This window comes from Alexandromys fortis, unplaced genomic scaffold (genome assembly GCF_014885135.2).
Source record: "Alexandromys fortis isolate MF-2015 unplaced genomic scaffold, M_Fortis_MF-2015_v1.1 scaffold_181, whole genome shotgun sequence".
NCBI classification, from domain to species: domain Eukaryota; kingdom Metazoa; phylum Chordata; class Mammalia; order Rodentia; family Cricetidae; genus Alexandromys; species Alexandromys fortis.
In genome coordinates, this window is record NW_026068069.1 from 3272459 (window position 1) to 3287733 (window position 15275).

Here is a 15275-nt window from a genome sequence, read left to right on the forward strand (position 1 = left end):
CTATGCCTGAAACCCCAGGAAGCCTCGGCTCTAGCAGTTAATCTAGCCACAGCATTAGTGTCAGGATACATGCTTGGAAGCAGTACATGAGGGGCTGTCAAGATGGCTCAGTGGGTTAAAGAGATTGCTGCCTAACCTAATAACCTGAATCGATTCCTGGGATTCATACGGGGTGAGAATCAACTCCTACAAGCAGTCACCTGTGCGTCGTGCATATATATGCTGCCCCCTCCCATGAGATAAATGTAATAAAACGGGGGGGGGGGGAGGGACTCATGAAAGGATATTCTGGGCTGGTGAGATGGCAGGGACTCTAACAGGGAGGTGTGCAAATGGTGACAAGGTTCCACAATGGACCTTTCTTAAAAAACTGCTCAACTGGGCGGTGGTGGCACACTCCTTTAAACACAGCACTCGGGAGGCAGAGGCAGGTGGATCTCTGTGAGTTCGAAGCCAGCCTGGTCTACAGAGTGAGTACCAAGACAGCCAGGTCTGTTACACAGAGAAACCCTGTCTCAAACAAACAAACAAACAAACAAACAAACAAACAAAAAACAAAACCACACCAAAACAAAACCTGTTCTGCTACAGAAAGTTTCCAAGACGGAGGCTGAGTGTGACATGTGGCTTTAATCCCAGTACTTGGAAGGCAGAGGTAGGTAGACCCCTGTGAGTCAAAGAATAGCTTGGTTTATAGCAGGTTTCAGCAAGAGCTACATAATATGACCCTTTCTCAAAAAAATATTCTTCCACGCAAAACTGCTATCTACCTAGTTATTGCTTTAAGATGAATCTCTAGATGGCAGAGCCCTTAACAGTGGGGTCAGGGAGGTCTAAGTGGGTAAAGGTGCTCACAGAGCAAGCCACATGATCTAAGTTTGTTCCCGGGAGCTGTGCTTCAGAGAGAACTGACTCCCGGAAGCTGTTCTCCCTGAGCTGCTCGTGTGCACAAATACACACACGCAGATAAAATTAAAAATCAAAACAAAGCAAACCACGGTACCTGTTAGGAGGGAAACTACTGCCCAACAATCGAAGCTTCACCATACCCACGCAGGCACTCTAGTCTTGGATAATTTTGGTCCCATGAGTAAAATGGGCAAGAGGACGGCAAACTATCCTGTCTGAGGCTACACACCTCATAAATGTCAATTAAATGTAGGATTCAAACACTTATCTACTGAATTCAATGTTCATTTTCTTTCCTTGATACCATTATAATGCCCCCATTTGTTTTTTTAATTTTTGAAATAAATCCTCTGTGGCGGCGGCGGGGAGTATAGTATGAAGTTGAGAGTCCTAGTGTGGAGGCGAGGAGATATAAGCCTTAGGGAAAAGAAGTTACAAACCCAGGAAACAGTTAAGTAGAGCATTTTTAGCCAATGAGTATTTATTAAAAGCCCGTGCACCAGGCACAGTTACCCAGTGGGCTGACAAGTTCCAAGGACGTAACCGCTCCACTTATTAGCTTATCTGATTAAACAAAGTACATTTCACAGAAATGATTATAAAACGCATTGCAGAGAGAATGGTTTACACTTACAGATCTTACGGTACCCTAAATAATTATTAATAAAAAAATCCAACCCATACGGTAAGAAAAGTTAGCAAAACCACCACTTATTGCTTTATTGTAGGAGGAGGGCGTTCGATTACCATGGAGTTGAGGGAGTAACACAGACATCCTGGTTCCACACTGCCACCGTAGCCCACTACAATCTTAAGAACAGTACTTTTCCATAGCATAGAAAATCACGATCACAACTTTTGGCTTAAAGATTAGTTGTGGTTTCAGAGCGAATCTGATTCAGTATTTCAGCCTCCCACCTCAAGGATTCCTGATCGGAGGTAGGGACGAATCACACTCCGATTAAGTACTAGACCCGGGGAACAAAACGGCATAACACAAACGGAACATTTAATTCACTTTATCAGACGTGCTTACAAAACTGAACTGAGAAACTGAAACGCACAGATGAAAGAAATCTGGACATAAAGAGCGGAGAGGGAGGGGGGAATAGAGTCAAAAACATAGGGGTTCGACGCGAGTCTGCTCATTTGGAGCTATTCAGTGCCTTGTTGGAGGCACATGGCTAATTCTTTAAAGGACTGTGTCGAGTTTGTCGGTCTATGGTCTATGGCGTTCCCCTTAGGTCTTGAAGGTTGGTTGGGACGTGAAGGGAGCGAAGAGGAGGCTGGGCAGGGCTGAAAAGCATGGAGTGCAGGGTTTACTGACGCTACAGGCGTCCTCCAGAACCTTGCTCACCTTCCGAGATGGGTATGTTTTCTTCAGGCAGCAGCAGAGACAAGGTCAACTTTTATTGCACAAAAGCAAAATCAGTCCCTTTCCCGACCCCTTTCTGAGCTGGAGACCTCCAAGCGCGAACACAGCTGGATTCTCAGTCTCTTGCGCCTCTGGCCAGCAGGGGGCGCATAACAGACTCTCTCGGGAAGCACCTTCTTCAAGGGAAAACATGAGGTATTATGTTGGCCCCAGGATCTGGTCACTCAGTCACCATTCTCAAGCAGCTTTTGTAAGTTGTTTTGTATCTTGAGACAATAAAAGAGATGCCGTTGTTAGAAATTACAGTATGTCTTTCTTAAGAGTATATTTGCTACGGCTGGGAAATGCTAGACCTTATCCTACCTAGAATAAAAAGCTATGCGGAGGTTAAATTTAAATAAAGCTCCACCCTGTGTTTTTAACTAGCGCCATGATGTTTAGCAATTCTATTACATGTTGCTTTGCATAACATCCACAGAAGACTGGCTTCCAGAAAGACCAACTACCCCATGGTCTACAGTCCTTAGTTGGGTATTAAAATGCTCTCAGAAAACACAGAATAGGTGAGTTTTAAGGAATTCAGATCAAGAGATTTTGAACCAATATTATGATCGGGTAGAGAACCCTGTGGATAAAAAAAGAACATACTCTACAGCCTGGTATTTGTGTCCCCCCGCCCCCCGACAAAACTCATGCTGAAATGGAACCCCCAAAGTCCTGCGCTGTTGGTATTTTAAGGTGGGGCTTTACTAAGAGTTGCATTAGAGGCTTGGTAATAAGCGACAACCAAGGTTAGCAAGCTCGTTCTGCCTCACCACGGCGTCCCCATCAGCAGGAAGTCCTTCACTAGGTATGCCCTCCCTACTTTGAACTTCCCAATCTCTGGAATGGAAAGCTCAATAAATCCCTTCTCTTTATAAATGACCCAATTGTAGCATCCAGTGATAGCACTACAGACCAAACTAAGAGCCTGCTCAGAGGAGTCTACGATATCCTACAGGCAGACAGACTCGAGGGAAGCAGAAAGAAAGGGTCTCTAGGATGAGGGTGAGGTACTGATAGATTCGTGTCATCTTATACACAGGCTGGGTCTGCATACGAAACTGAGGGCAAGGGAGGAGAAAAAAGTCACAGGACCATGTACACAGGTAGCAAGGGACTCAAATTTAGCTTCTTCCTACTGTAACATTCTGCCATCAATGCCCCTTCCAGTCCTAGGAAAATAATTACTTCTTTACCCATAAAAAACATTCTTGGGGGGAGAGGGGCTTCTGGAGAGACGGTTTAGCATGTAAGAGTGCAGCGCACACCGCCTGTCTGCGCTCTATGTGCTACCATACAGTTTGCGAGCTTCGGGCAAGGAGCTGGAGGTTGAAACATAGAAAGACACACAGACAGAAAGACAAAGAGATGCAGACCTCTAGACACTGGTAAGAAGCCCCTTTATTCAACAGCACCACGGAGGCTTATATACCCAACAGTCAGGTGGGCCAACAGGTGAAAACCTTATCCTCTGATCCTCGAGGCTAAGGCAACACGTGCTCGTGAAGCAGAGCTGGTAAACAACTTTGACACAGCTTTTAGTAACTCAAATCAGAAGGAAAGTAAAGATCTCTAGCAAGGAAGAGCAGCTGGAGGCCAGGACTCCAAATATTCCCCAACATAAGAGAATTTTTTGCCCTTGCAGAGAACCCTGGTTTGGTTGCCAGCAGCCACATCAGGTGGCTTTCAATTGCCTGCAACTCCAGTTCCGGGTGATGTAATGCCCTCTTCTGCCTCAAGGGGGCACTTGCACACACGTATTGCACATACATACATGCAGGCAAACACTTGTCCACTAAAGTAGAAACACATCTGAAAGCATTCTGAGCTGGTGGGATGGCTCAGCAGATGTCCCAGCTAGCTTCAGTGTCACCTCGTCACTTACCTGGAGACACCTGGGAAAAGGGAACCTGAGTTGAGGAACTGCCTCAATCAGGCTGGCGCAACCCCGACTGTGAGACATTTTCTTTTTAATTAATTTTTTCTCATTTATTTTATATACCGACCATAGTTTTCCTTCCCTCCTCTCCCGTTCCCTCCTGAGACATTTCTTAATTGGTAATCGACGTAGGAAGACCCAACTCAGGGGGCGATGCCATTCCTAGGCAGGTGAGCCTGGGCATACGAGACGTAACTAAGATCTGAGCTCCCAGCACCCAAATGATAGCTCACTACTGTCTGTAACTCCAGCTTTGAGATGTGTGTGTTTGTGTGTGTATGCCTCCAACTCCCTCTTCTGGCCTCTCTATATATTGCATATATGAGGTACAAATACAAACACAGTCAAAACACTCAGATACATAAAATAATTTTTTTTTTTAAGACAGGGTTTCTCCGTAGCTTTTGGTTCCTGTCCTGGAACTAGCTCTTCTAGACCAGGCTGGCCTCGAATAAAATAATTTTTTTTAATCTAAAAAAAAAAATGGGTGCGGGGAGAGATGCCTCAGTGGGTCAGAGTATGGGCTGCTTTTGCAGAGGACCTGGTTTTGGTTTCCAGCATCCACACAGTGGTTTACAGCTGTCTGTAACCACAGCTACTGGGCATCTGGTACTCTTTTCTGTTCTCCCTAGGCACCAGGCCCATACATGGTGCTTACATATACATGCATGCAAAATACTCAGACACATAAAATAAGTCTCAGAAAGAGAAAGGCTGGCTGGGTGGTGGTGGTGGTGCACACCTTTAATCCCAGCCCTCGGGAGGCAGAGGCAGGTGGATTTCTATCAGTTCGAGGTCAGCCTGGTCTATAGAGCAAGTTCCAGGACAGCCAGAGTTACACAGAGAAACCCTGTCTTGAAAGAAGAAAGAGAGAGAGAGAAAGAAAGGTAACTGAGCAGGCTAGTAGGCAGCATTTCCTCCCTCATGGCCTCTGCTTCAGTGCCTTCCCTGAATGATGGACTCTAAGCTGAAATGAGCCCGCTGTGCCCCCCCCCCCGCCCAGTTGCTACTGCTCAGTGTTCTATTATAGCAGCAGAGAAGCAAAATGGGACAGAGACCTATATCACTTTGCCAGTGACTATCACAAAGGCCCTGCAGTAATTCTCAACTCTAGGCTAGAAGCTTAGGGGCTAGTTCTGGCTGTCAAGTTCAAACTACCTGAGTTTGAACCCTGGAACCCACATTGACTCCCACAAATTGTCTTCTGACTCCCATGTGTGCGCTGTGATATCGTGGGCATGCACACACGCATGCTTGTGAGCATACACGAAATACAAATAAATGTGGAAAAAAGCAAACAATGCCAGGCAGTAGTGGCACATGCCTTTAGCCCCAGAAATCAGGAGGCCAAGGCAGGCTGATCTCTGAGTTTGAGGCCAGCCTGGTTTACAAAGTGAGTTTCAGAACAGCCAGGGATACATAGAGAGAGACCCCATTTTGAAAAACCAAAAAACAAAACAAAAACAAACAAGAGAGACAGAGAAAAACATACCTATAAAGACAAACAAACAAACAAAAATCCCACACAAACAAAAGAGATAAATACGCAGCAACTGACAGCCAAAACTCCAGCGGCCAATAAATCTGTTAAATGCTGATTCTCAGGAGTATTAGAAAATACAAATAGGGGCCATGGGGATGGCTCCATGGGTAAAATGCAGGCAGTGCAAGTCTATTGAACTTCAGTTCTGTTCCTGGGACCCACTAAAGAAAGAACTGACTCCCAAAAGTTGTCCTCTGACCCCTACACGTGTTCAGGGACCCATGCGCACACACTCCTTATACTTCCTCACATCCCATAATAATAAACAGAAAATAGAAAGAAAATTCATAACGGAATTCAATTTCATGGCGTCAGATGGGTGGTTTGGGGCCAGCATGGCGTGACTGAGAACGTGGGGCACCTGAGGGCAGACTTCTTGGGACTCGAAGGGGAGGTTACCCTTGGGTTTCCTGTGAAGGTGACTGGGAGGGGCAGAGACAATGAACAGAAACGGGGAGCAGAGCTGCGGAATGACCACGAGGTTTAGACACCACCAGTCTCTTACAGCAGAAAGGAATTGCGGTAAAGAGCTGAGTCATGCCTCAGGATTTCCCACAGTGCATCTCGGTCAGCCTTTTCATTCCCGGGCTGTGCCAGGCCACAGCTCAAACGCCTCTGGGAACATTTTGACCCAAATCTACGTTTTACAGACTCTGCTTTGGGATGCATGTGGCCTCCCTTCATTTCCAGCAGTCTCTCTAGCCGCCCAGCTGGGCGTGGCTTGAGCCCCACACAGACGTGCCAACTGCCGATGGGGAACAAATCTTTCTGCGGTGGCCCGGCAGGGGCTTGGCACAGGCGGAGGGAGAAAGGCGAGGGAAGGCGAAAGGATTCTGTGTGCTTCCCATCCAAAGGACAGCATTTACAAGTCAGAAGGAGCGAAATTGAAAAAACAACAGTGTCCCCCACGCTGGAGAGCCCCAGGTAAAGGATTAGGGCAAAACCAAAGGAGTTAGCAGATGGGAAAGGAAGGGAACTGTTGGAAAGGAGAAATAAACCCTGATACTTAGGTGTCTCTCTAGGGCAGTTATGAATTACCCTCTCCTCATCCATCCTCTTACCAAATCAAATCTAAGAATGAAGCTAAGGACAGAGTTGACCCAGGGAAGATATTCTGGAGATAGAAGCATATGAGCAGTAAATCAGAAGGCAGATTTACTTGTTAGGATTGAACCCACACCCTCTTGAGTGCTAAAGACACTTTCTACCACTGAGCCAATCCCAAGCAGAAGATCCCCCACCCGCCAAGACAGGATTTTCTGTGTAGCCTAGATCTCACTCTGTAGACCAGGCTGGCTAGAACTCAGAGATCCTCTTGCCTCTGCTTCTCAAGAGCTAGGATTAAAGGCGTGTGTCACCATACAGTTTTTTTTTTTAAATGATTTTATTCATTATTGTATTTTATGTGCCTTGGTGCTTTATTTACACATACATACATGTCTATGTGAAGGTGTCAGATCTCCTGGAACGGGAGTTACAGACAGGTGTGAGCTGTCATGTGGAAACTAGGGATTGAACCCATGTCCTCTGGAAGAGCAGCCAGTGCCCTTACCTGCTGAGCTGTGTCTGCAGCCCCTAAAGCAAGCAGGAGACTTCCAACCACAACTCGGCCAGTGGTTCAAATTCTAGGCCCTCAGATAACAGCCTTCTACCCGGAGCAAGGTAATTTAAAACTATTTCTTATGAGCCAAGTTAGTGACAGGGATTAAACACAATATTCACGTGAGTGGAGTCTCCACTCTGCGGTGAGTCAGGAGTTTCTAGTTGGCTCCCTAATGCATCCCTCCACGAACCCCAGTGCCACTGATCACTGACCAGTGGTCTGATGTCCAGCCAGGGACACAAATGACAGAGCAACCAGATCATCATTTTGTGGGGAGATTAAATTCTATTTCTTTATGGAACTAAAAATGGCCAGTGGCCATCGAAAGGAATGACCAGGTTGCTTCTGTACTCAGGAAAGATCGACTTACCTTTTCTAATTTCACTATGTTAGCTGTAAGCTCCTGGCAGAGGGCCTCCACATTTAACTGCACTTGTGATCCCAGTCCTGATGGGATTGGCTGCCTGTAGGGAAAAAGAAAAACAGCGTTAAGTGCAACCATGGCAGAGAAAGGCATGGATTGTTAAGTTTGAACAGAAAACCATAGGCTAGAGGAGAGGACCGGCAAGTGCTTCATACAGAACGGTTTCTTGATGTTTCCCAAGGAGGACTCTAAACGTAGGACAGCTGTTATGCTAATCTGAAGAGCAAGCACTGGGAAGCCGTCTTACTCAGTATTGTAGGGCTCCACAATGGACGTCAGGGACCCCAGGCGCTCCTCCAGAGTGTTAATTCTGTGTCTCATGTAGAAGGTCGAGATGATCAGTGCGCAGACACTAGAGGGGCAACAAGACATCTCCAACACGTTACTGGCCAGGAACCGACGTTTTAAAAAATCAATGAACTCAGAGCCATTCCTTTTCTACTTTGGGAGCGTTTTCAAAAATAATCAAAGGCCTGGGAGACTTTAATAAGGTCTAAGTGGAGGGGCTGAAGAGACGGCTCAGCAGTTAAGAGCATTGGCTGCTCTTCCAGAGGACCTGAGTTCGATTCCTGGTACCCACAAGGTGGCCCACAGCCATCTGTAATTCCAGTTCCAGAGGATCCAATGCCTTCTGGCCTCCACGGGTGCCGGGTGTGCATGTGGTGCACAGACACACATGCAGGCAAATCATTCAAATGAAATAAAAAATAGAAAAGTAATAATAAAAAATAAAACAAAAGAAAGAAAATGGAAAGTTTATTATAAAATTTCACAGCAAGGGTACTTAAAATCCTGGTACCCACGTTCTCAAAGAGAAAAAAAAAAGGCCATTCTTAGAGGATTGCTCAAGCCCAGACCCAAGCAGGATGGCTAAGCCAAAACTCCCATCCCTTTTAACACTCTCTTCCTCTGGTCCAGGAGCCTGAGCAGAGAATAGCAAACTCTGTTCCCTGGAGAGTCCCAAATTCTTTGCTTTAATGGGCACCAGATGAACGTATCTACCCCCTCCAGTATGAGAGACACTCTAGACCTGAACTGGCTCTTCTCAGAAAAACAATTGGTTGGAGATTGGAAGCTGATTGAAATGCTAAAAAAAAAAAAAAAAGTCTGTGCCTAAGTTGTCAGTAAAATCTTGAAGCTATTTTGGCTTCAGTTCCGAAGAAGTTGAACACCCAGAACAATAAATAAGCAGAACAAAGATGCTTCAGGGGTTACTGACTGTGGCTCAGTCCTCGGTTCTGTGACTGGTTCAGCACACTGATTCTGAAAAGCTAATCTAAGCCCGAGGTGGGGGGGGGGCATTAAAAAATCCTCCGAGAAGGAAACGGAAATTGCCAAGAAAAATATGTGGGTTGTGTCGGCACTAGTGGGATTTACAAGGACTCTTGGCAACGTGAAGAGATTATTCATCGGCAAAACAGGATCATTTGCATAAACCACTTAGAGTAAACACATCTACTTACATAACTGCATAGAATATAAGAATATGGCGGAGAGTTGGGCATTTCTGAGACTTGACGCTATGCAAGACACCGATAGCTTCTGACGGGCCTGTTGAGGGGAACCAAAAGAGCAACAATTTAGCACCCCAGTATACTTCTTTCACTTAACAGTATTTCAACTGGGAAGAGGTACTAGAGACAGATTCATTCCCTGGTGGAAGGGAAGTTTAGTGGAAGCCTCCTCCTTGGTATTTTAACCAGTAGGTTCATTTTTTTCCCCAAGTCATTTTATCTAGTAATATATATTTGACAGGCTCCTCCTGCCAAGTATTGTATTGGGTGGTGTCAATGTTACAATGTAACACCATTATTATTATTATTACTATTATTATTATTATAGTTAATAAGTAAGAAACAAGCCAGTAACGAGTTTTACCACCAACTTTTGGTTCATAACCTCCAAGTATTGAGACTAATGTGGCAACTTCCATCGTGACCCCTGGTAAAGTCCAGAACCAGGAACTATTATTGAATTAGTAAGTAGGATTTGACATGCAGAGACCAAAAGGAGGAAGGAGGCGAGGGACTCTGGGAGGCAGCCATGGTGTGAAGCACTTGGGCTCTTTACTGGCTACCAACAGAAGTCGCTTTCCCGCCCAAACCCTGCTCCTCACCATGCGCAGGCAGGCTCTTGGCTTTCCCATCTGGCGCTCTGTTCCCGTGCGCATCTGTCCGAGGTGGTTTTGCTTCGCCCTTGGTGACATTCAGAACTGTCTGGGACTCGGTCACGTGGAAGTCTGTCAAGAAAATGAAGCGAGGTCAGTTTGCTCCCCAATATAGTTAAAAATCCTGGGATCAGCTACAAAACCCGTGATTCCTTTATCTACACGACAGTCACGTTGTGAAGCTCTCAGGAGTGGGATGTGGGGCCTGGAGACCGAAACGCAGAGTTCACCAGGAAATAAAATGATGCAGGGTCACGGGGCCGGCATCCACAGGGAGAAAGTATACAATAGTCTCCTATTTAATTACTAAGACTGACATAGGTGAGGAACCTCACGCTGATCTCTGCCCGCCACCCTAGCTTCTCAGCGTAAGAGATGTTTGTCAAATAAGGACAAAGGAGATGGATTTTTGCCACAGAGGCAATTCTCTTCCTTAGGATCCCTCTCCCCAGATTTCCTTTGCAACCGTTAACTGGGAAGAGAAGGGTGGGCCTGGTTTTGTGTTTCGAAGAGGGTGAGGGGAGGGTGTGTTGTGGGACGCGGAACTGGAATCGGGACACAATTTCCCCAGACCTCGGGAGTTCTCGGACTCTGGAGTCTGGGAGCCGGAGCTGCTGTAGCCTTCCATGTCTCGCCTCCGCCGTCGAACCACTCCATCCAGGTCTGAGAATTCATCATTGAAATCCTGAGGGGAGACAGCGAAGTGAGGAGACAGGCAGGCCTTTGTAAACGCCAGCAGCCTTGCTTAGGCCTGACCCATAAAATATGGAAACGAAGCATGGGTTACCACACCCACTAGGATTATTCCTAACCCGGGAGTATCTGCTTACGGAAACCGAGACTCTTCTGCATGGTTAGAATTCTATTAACAAACAGCACACTGGCTGGGTAGAAACAAATACCTAGAGAAAGCACTGGATGGCTGGCGAGAGACAGAGAAGCTGCCAGTGGGAGACTGAGAATCTCAGGAGCACTGAGCCCCGAAGAATCTGACTGCCACAGACAGCTCAAACCCATTCAAATATGTAGACAAAAGTATTGCAAATTATAATTTAAAAAAATGACAGTGGGCGCAGGAAAGGATAAAATAATCATGGCCGGCACATCAGAGGTTACAACCTTTAAAGTTAGATCCGATCAGGGTTGGCTATGGTCCAGGGGACAGGGAGAAAAGGTCACCCAGCAGAGGCGTTTTAATTTGTATTCTACTGGCTTCCCTGAAGTGTTTAAGACTAAGGAGACACTTGGTGTTCCCAGCTGGCCCTGGCAAAGGCAGAATTAGGCTGAGCTCTTAACTGTTTAGCGGCCAACTGAGGAAATACTCATCTGGTAAGCAAACGAGCATCTTTTGTGTTTTGAGTTTGCTGTCTTTGGGTCACCTCAACATTCATTAGATTCCTTACAATGATGTATAGGGGAAAGAAAGCTGAAATTTCGATTGATTGATTTATACTTAACTCTTGGAGACAGGGTCTCCATCTATATCAGGCTGCTCTCAAAGTCTCAATGTAAACTGAGAATGACCTTTAACCTTGGACCCTCCCGCCTCAACCCCTACCCGGTTTGAGCCCTGAGCCGCCATGCCTGCTTTGTTTGGTGCTGGGGACAGATTCCACGGCTTTGTGCCTCAGCCCAGTTTGAAAAGTGAAGAACCTGAGTCTCTTCAACTTAATCATGCAGGCTCATTGTGCACGGGGCAGCATGCCTGGCACACAGGGATCCAGTGACTCGCCCACCCATGCGGCGAGGCTAGCATTTCAGTGGATGAAAGAAGTGGCTCGGACGGGAAGGAACTTGCCTGAGGGATAGACCCCAGCTGGGTGGGCCCAGGCTGGACACCGTGTTTGCTGAATTCTAAGGCATCTTGTGTGTCCTTGGTACCGCCCAGGGCTGTGGATCATCATGACGTAAGAGGATGGAAATCCCCTCTAACTTGAGAAGCCTCAGGAAATGCAGCCATGGGACACATAGCCTCTTGCGTTTGTTTTTGTCATAACAATATTAAGGTCCATCCGTGTGGTAGCATGTATCAGCACTTCAGTTCCTTTTCACGAGGGGGTAATACTCCACTGTATACTATATTAAAGACGTTTCGTTATAGTGTTTTGTCCTACTTTGGGGCTATTATGAAAAACACTGCTATAAACATTCCTTTTTGCTTTTGAGGCAAGGTTTTGCTATGTATTTCTAGCATGGCCTGTGTAGCCCGGTCTGGCCTAAAATTAACAGCAAACCTCTTGTTTTAGCTCCCCAAGTACAGGTGTAGGCCACCACACCAAGATAAACTTTCTTATTCAAATTTTTACGTGGACATGTTTTAATTACTAGCTTTTCAAAATGCAAAAGAAGATTCATAGATGTTGAAACTATGGATTTTTTTTTTATTTTTACTTTTTAAAGACAGGGTTTCTCTGTATAGTCCTGGCTGGAATTCACTCTGTAGACCAAGCTGGCCTCAAACTCGGAGATCCACCTGCCTCTGCTTCCTGAGTGCACCACCACCACCTAGCTGAAACTATGGGTTTGTATTACCTGACTCAAGGCAAACACTTATCAATAATCAGTGTGGGGTCAATGGTTTATACAATCTTGTTAGACCTCTCCTGGAAAAACAAAATTCTATTATTGATCGGTATCGTGTACAAATGGGAGATACCACTGGAGGTTTCTCAGTGGTGTACAAAGTCCAAGAGAACCCTAATGGCTCTACCTGCCATCTGAGCATAACAGCTTTGCCTGGTCATTTCTGATTTTGCCTCATTTTTCCGAAGTTGAAGTCTCTGAAGGCAAGAACTGGTTCTAGTTTTCCCTGGTTTCTGATAGTGTACACAGTATGGTACCCTGCACAGACCTTTGTGAGCTGAGCCTGCCTCAAAGAGATGTGTGAGTCTCTTTAAAGGAGTATTGTGTCTGGAACGTGGCTTCGTGAAGAGTGCTTGGCGAGTATGCGTGAGGCCCTAGGTCTGACCCCCAGCACCACACACAACAAAGCTGATAAGCAAACGAAGTAAGATCTTATGCACCTGCAGTCTCGTGACCACATTTCTCCAGAACAACCTGTAGATTACTAGAAAAAAAAGTTAGAGGCCTCCTCTGGCTCCTCTGCTTCTGGGGAGACAAGCTATGCTCCGCAGCTGTCCCCAACTACACTGGTCAGGAGTTCTTCCAAGCCCTGACTGTGGTGTGAGCACAGGGCAGCTGTGGCTCCATCCTTGGCTCATGCATTTAGATCACTCTCGGGGTAGCTTACCAGAGGCAGAGACGAAGGGCGAACTGTCTCGAAACTATTTCCAACAGAAGACGGGTTGGGGCTGTTACCGACACTGGTGTTCTGAAAGCATAGGAACGAAATGAAAACCCAGGTCAACTATAGACGTTAAGAAATACCGAAGGAAGAAGGCATAGAGTTCTGACGTCACACGTACCTCCAAGTGTCCGCACACAGATTTGAGCAGTTTGTATGTTGAGTCTCTGGAGAGCAGGGAAACGAATATGTACTGGAACATGAAGTGCAATCAAGAGTTTAGAGTTCAAAACATACTCGCCACGTAGGGTTTGTGTTTTCTTATAGAAATTTTAAAATTACATTTAGTGTGTATGTGTGTGTGCATGCATGCTCACATGTGTGCCATGGTGTCCCTGTGGAAATCAGAGGACAACTCTTTTCACCATGTGGTCTTAAGGATTTGTGGTAAAGACATGCCTTTACCAGCCAAGCCATCTTTTTGGTCCTTAGCTTTTATATTTTCAAATGACAAAAACCTTCACTTCAACTATATAACCTCGTTTTTTTTTTTCCACCTGAACATTCAATTTTTATTTTCTTTTTTGACTAAAACAAGTACATTCCCCATGTGTCTTTTTTCTTTTTCTTTTGAGGCAGGGTCTCATGTGACCCAGGCTGGTATTAAACTCGCTATGCAGCTAAAGATGATCTTGAACTCTTGATAGTTCTGCCTCCATCCCCTCCGAGTGCAGAGATCAGAGATGGCCACCACCATTCAGGTCTACGTGATGCTGGGGATTGAACCCAGGGCTAGACAAGTGCTCTCCCAACGGAGCCACACCTCCAGCTCCTTATATCCCATATATCACAGTATAAAACCCCAAAACTCAATTTAAGCATAATTTTAAAAAATGGAGCAAAATGAAGGCTCCCAAAGGATGACATGGGTGCCCCCTAAAAACAGAGATGGGAGGGCAGGGCACTGAGGCAAGGCTGGTGATATAGGCTCGGTCCTCCAAAGCCCTCTCCCCACTAGAGCACTTTGTTTCTGAAGGTATTTTGTGGATCCTGGAGGAGGCCTGCGTTCTCTGCTCTGACTTAGATTTCTGGAGAAAACGTCCCAGCAGCTCTAACAGGGTTGCTCTTGTTCCCGTGAATTCCAGGTTCTTCCTTGAACTCAGATGGAGATCCACCCCTGATGTGGGAGTGATTTCTTATTAATAAAGAAACTGCCTCGGCCCTCATAGGACAGAAAATTAGGTAGGCGGAGTAGACAGAAGAGAATTCTGGGAGAAAGAAGCTGAGTTGAGGAGTCGCCATGATTCTCCCGCTCCAGACAGACGCAGGTTAAGATCCTCCCTGGCAAGCCAGCTCGTGGGCTACACAGAATATTAGAAATGGGTTAGAACAATATGTAAGAGCTAGCCAATAAGAAGCTGGAACTAGCCGGGCCAGGCAGTGTTTGAAAGAATACAGTTTCCGTGTAATTATTTCTGGGCATAAGCTAGCCATGTGGGCGGCCGGGTGCCGGGGACGCAGCCCCGCCGCTCCTATTTCAACACACCCCCCTCGACCCTGATGCTTGTGAGTTATGGAGGAAAAAATTAAAATCAAAGCTAGCCAAATATTTTGGAAGCAAACAACATATGGAAAGATTTCATGTCTGTGTAAATGGTACATCTACAAGACTTGAAAAGCTGCGATTTTCTCATGGGTGTGTCATGGAGCCTTTTCAGACTGAGTTTGACCAATCCCTCTCATTGGCTACCAAGAGAATGATGCAATCTCCAAGTCAGCACCACTGCATTCCAGAGTAAGGGCATTGTGGGCTCCAGCACTGGACAGATAGGGGCAGAGATAGCTCTGAAGCTATTAGATAATATTAGAATTAACAATGGGAAACCGCTCAAGCACGCTTTCTATACGGGGTGTGTACAAATAAATCAGAAAACAGAGAAAGCCCTTAATGTGCACCTGGCTGTTGGGAGCTGTGAAACCCCCCCCCCCCCCGCCGCCAGATCCTGAATTTCTGGTAAACAACTTGTAA

The 15275-nt window shown here is 46.1% G+C and overlaps 1 protein-coding gene across 3 annotated transcripts in view; it reads right to left on the minus strand.

The window, feature by feature from the left end:
• Positions 1-1365: 1365 nt before the first annotated feature.
• The window catches only part of Gramd2b (GRAM domain containing 2B), a 97905-nt gene continuing 83995 nt past the window's right edge, over positions 1366-15275 (minus strand). For all 3 annotated transcript variants that reach the window (XM_050120884.1, XM_050120886.1, XM_050120887.1), the window contains exons 7-14: positions 13428-13499; positions 13253-13333; positions 10576-10687; positions 9952-10074; positions 9299-9386; positions 8083-8187; positions 7782-7875; positions 1366-2550 (exon numbers count right to left, since the gene is read on the minus strand). In XM_050120884.1, the coding sequence (XP_049976841.1) occupies positions 2509-2550; positions 7782-7875; positions 8083-8187; positions 9299-9386; positions 9952-10074; positions 10576-10687; positions 13253-13333; positions 13428-13499 (717 nt within the window). In that variant the 3' untranslated portion in view covers positions 1366-2508. The remainder of the gene's footprint in view (positions 2551-7781; positions 7876-8082; positions 8188-9298; positions 9387-9951; positions 10075-10575; positions 10688-13252; positions 13334-13427; positions 13500-15275) is intronic.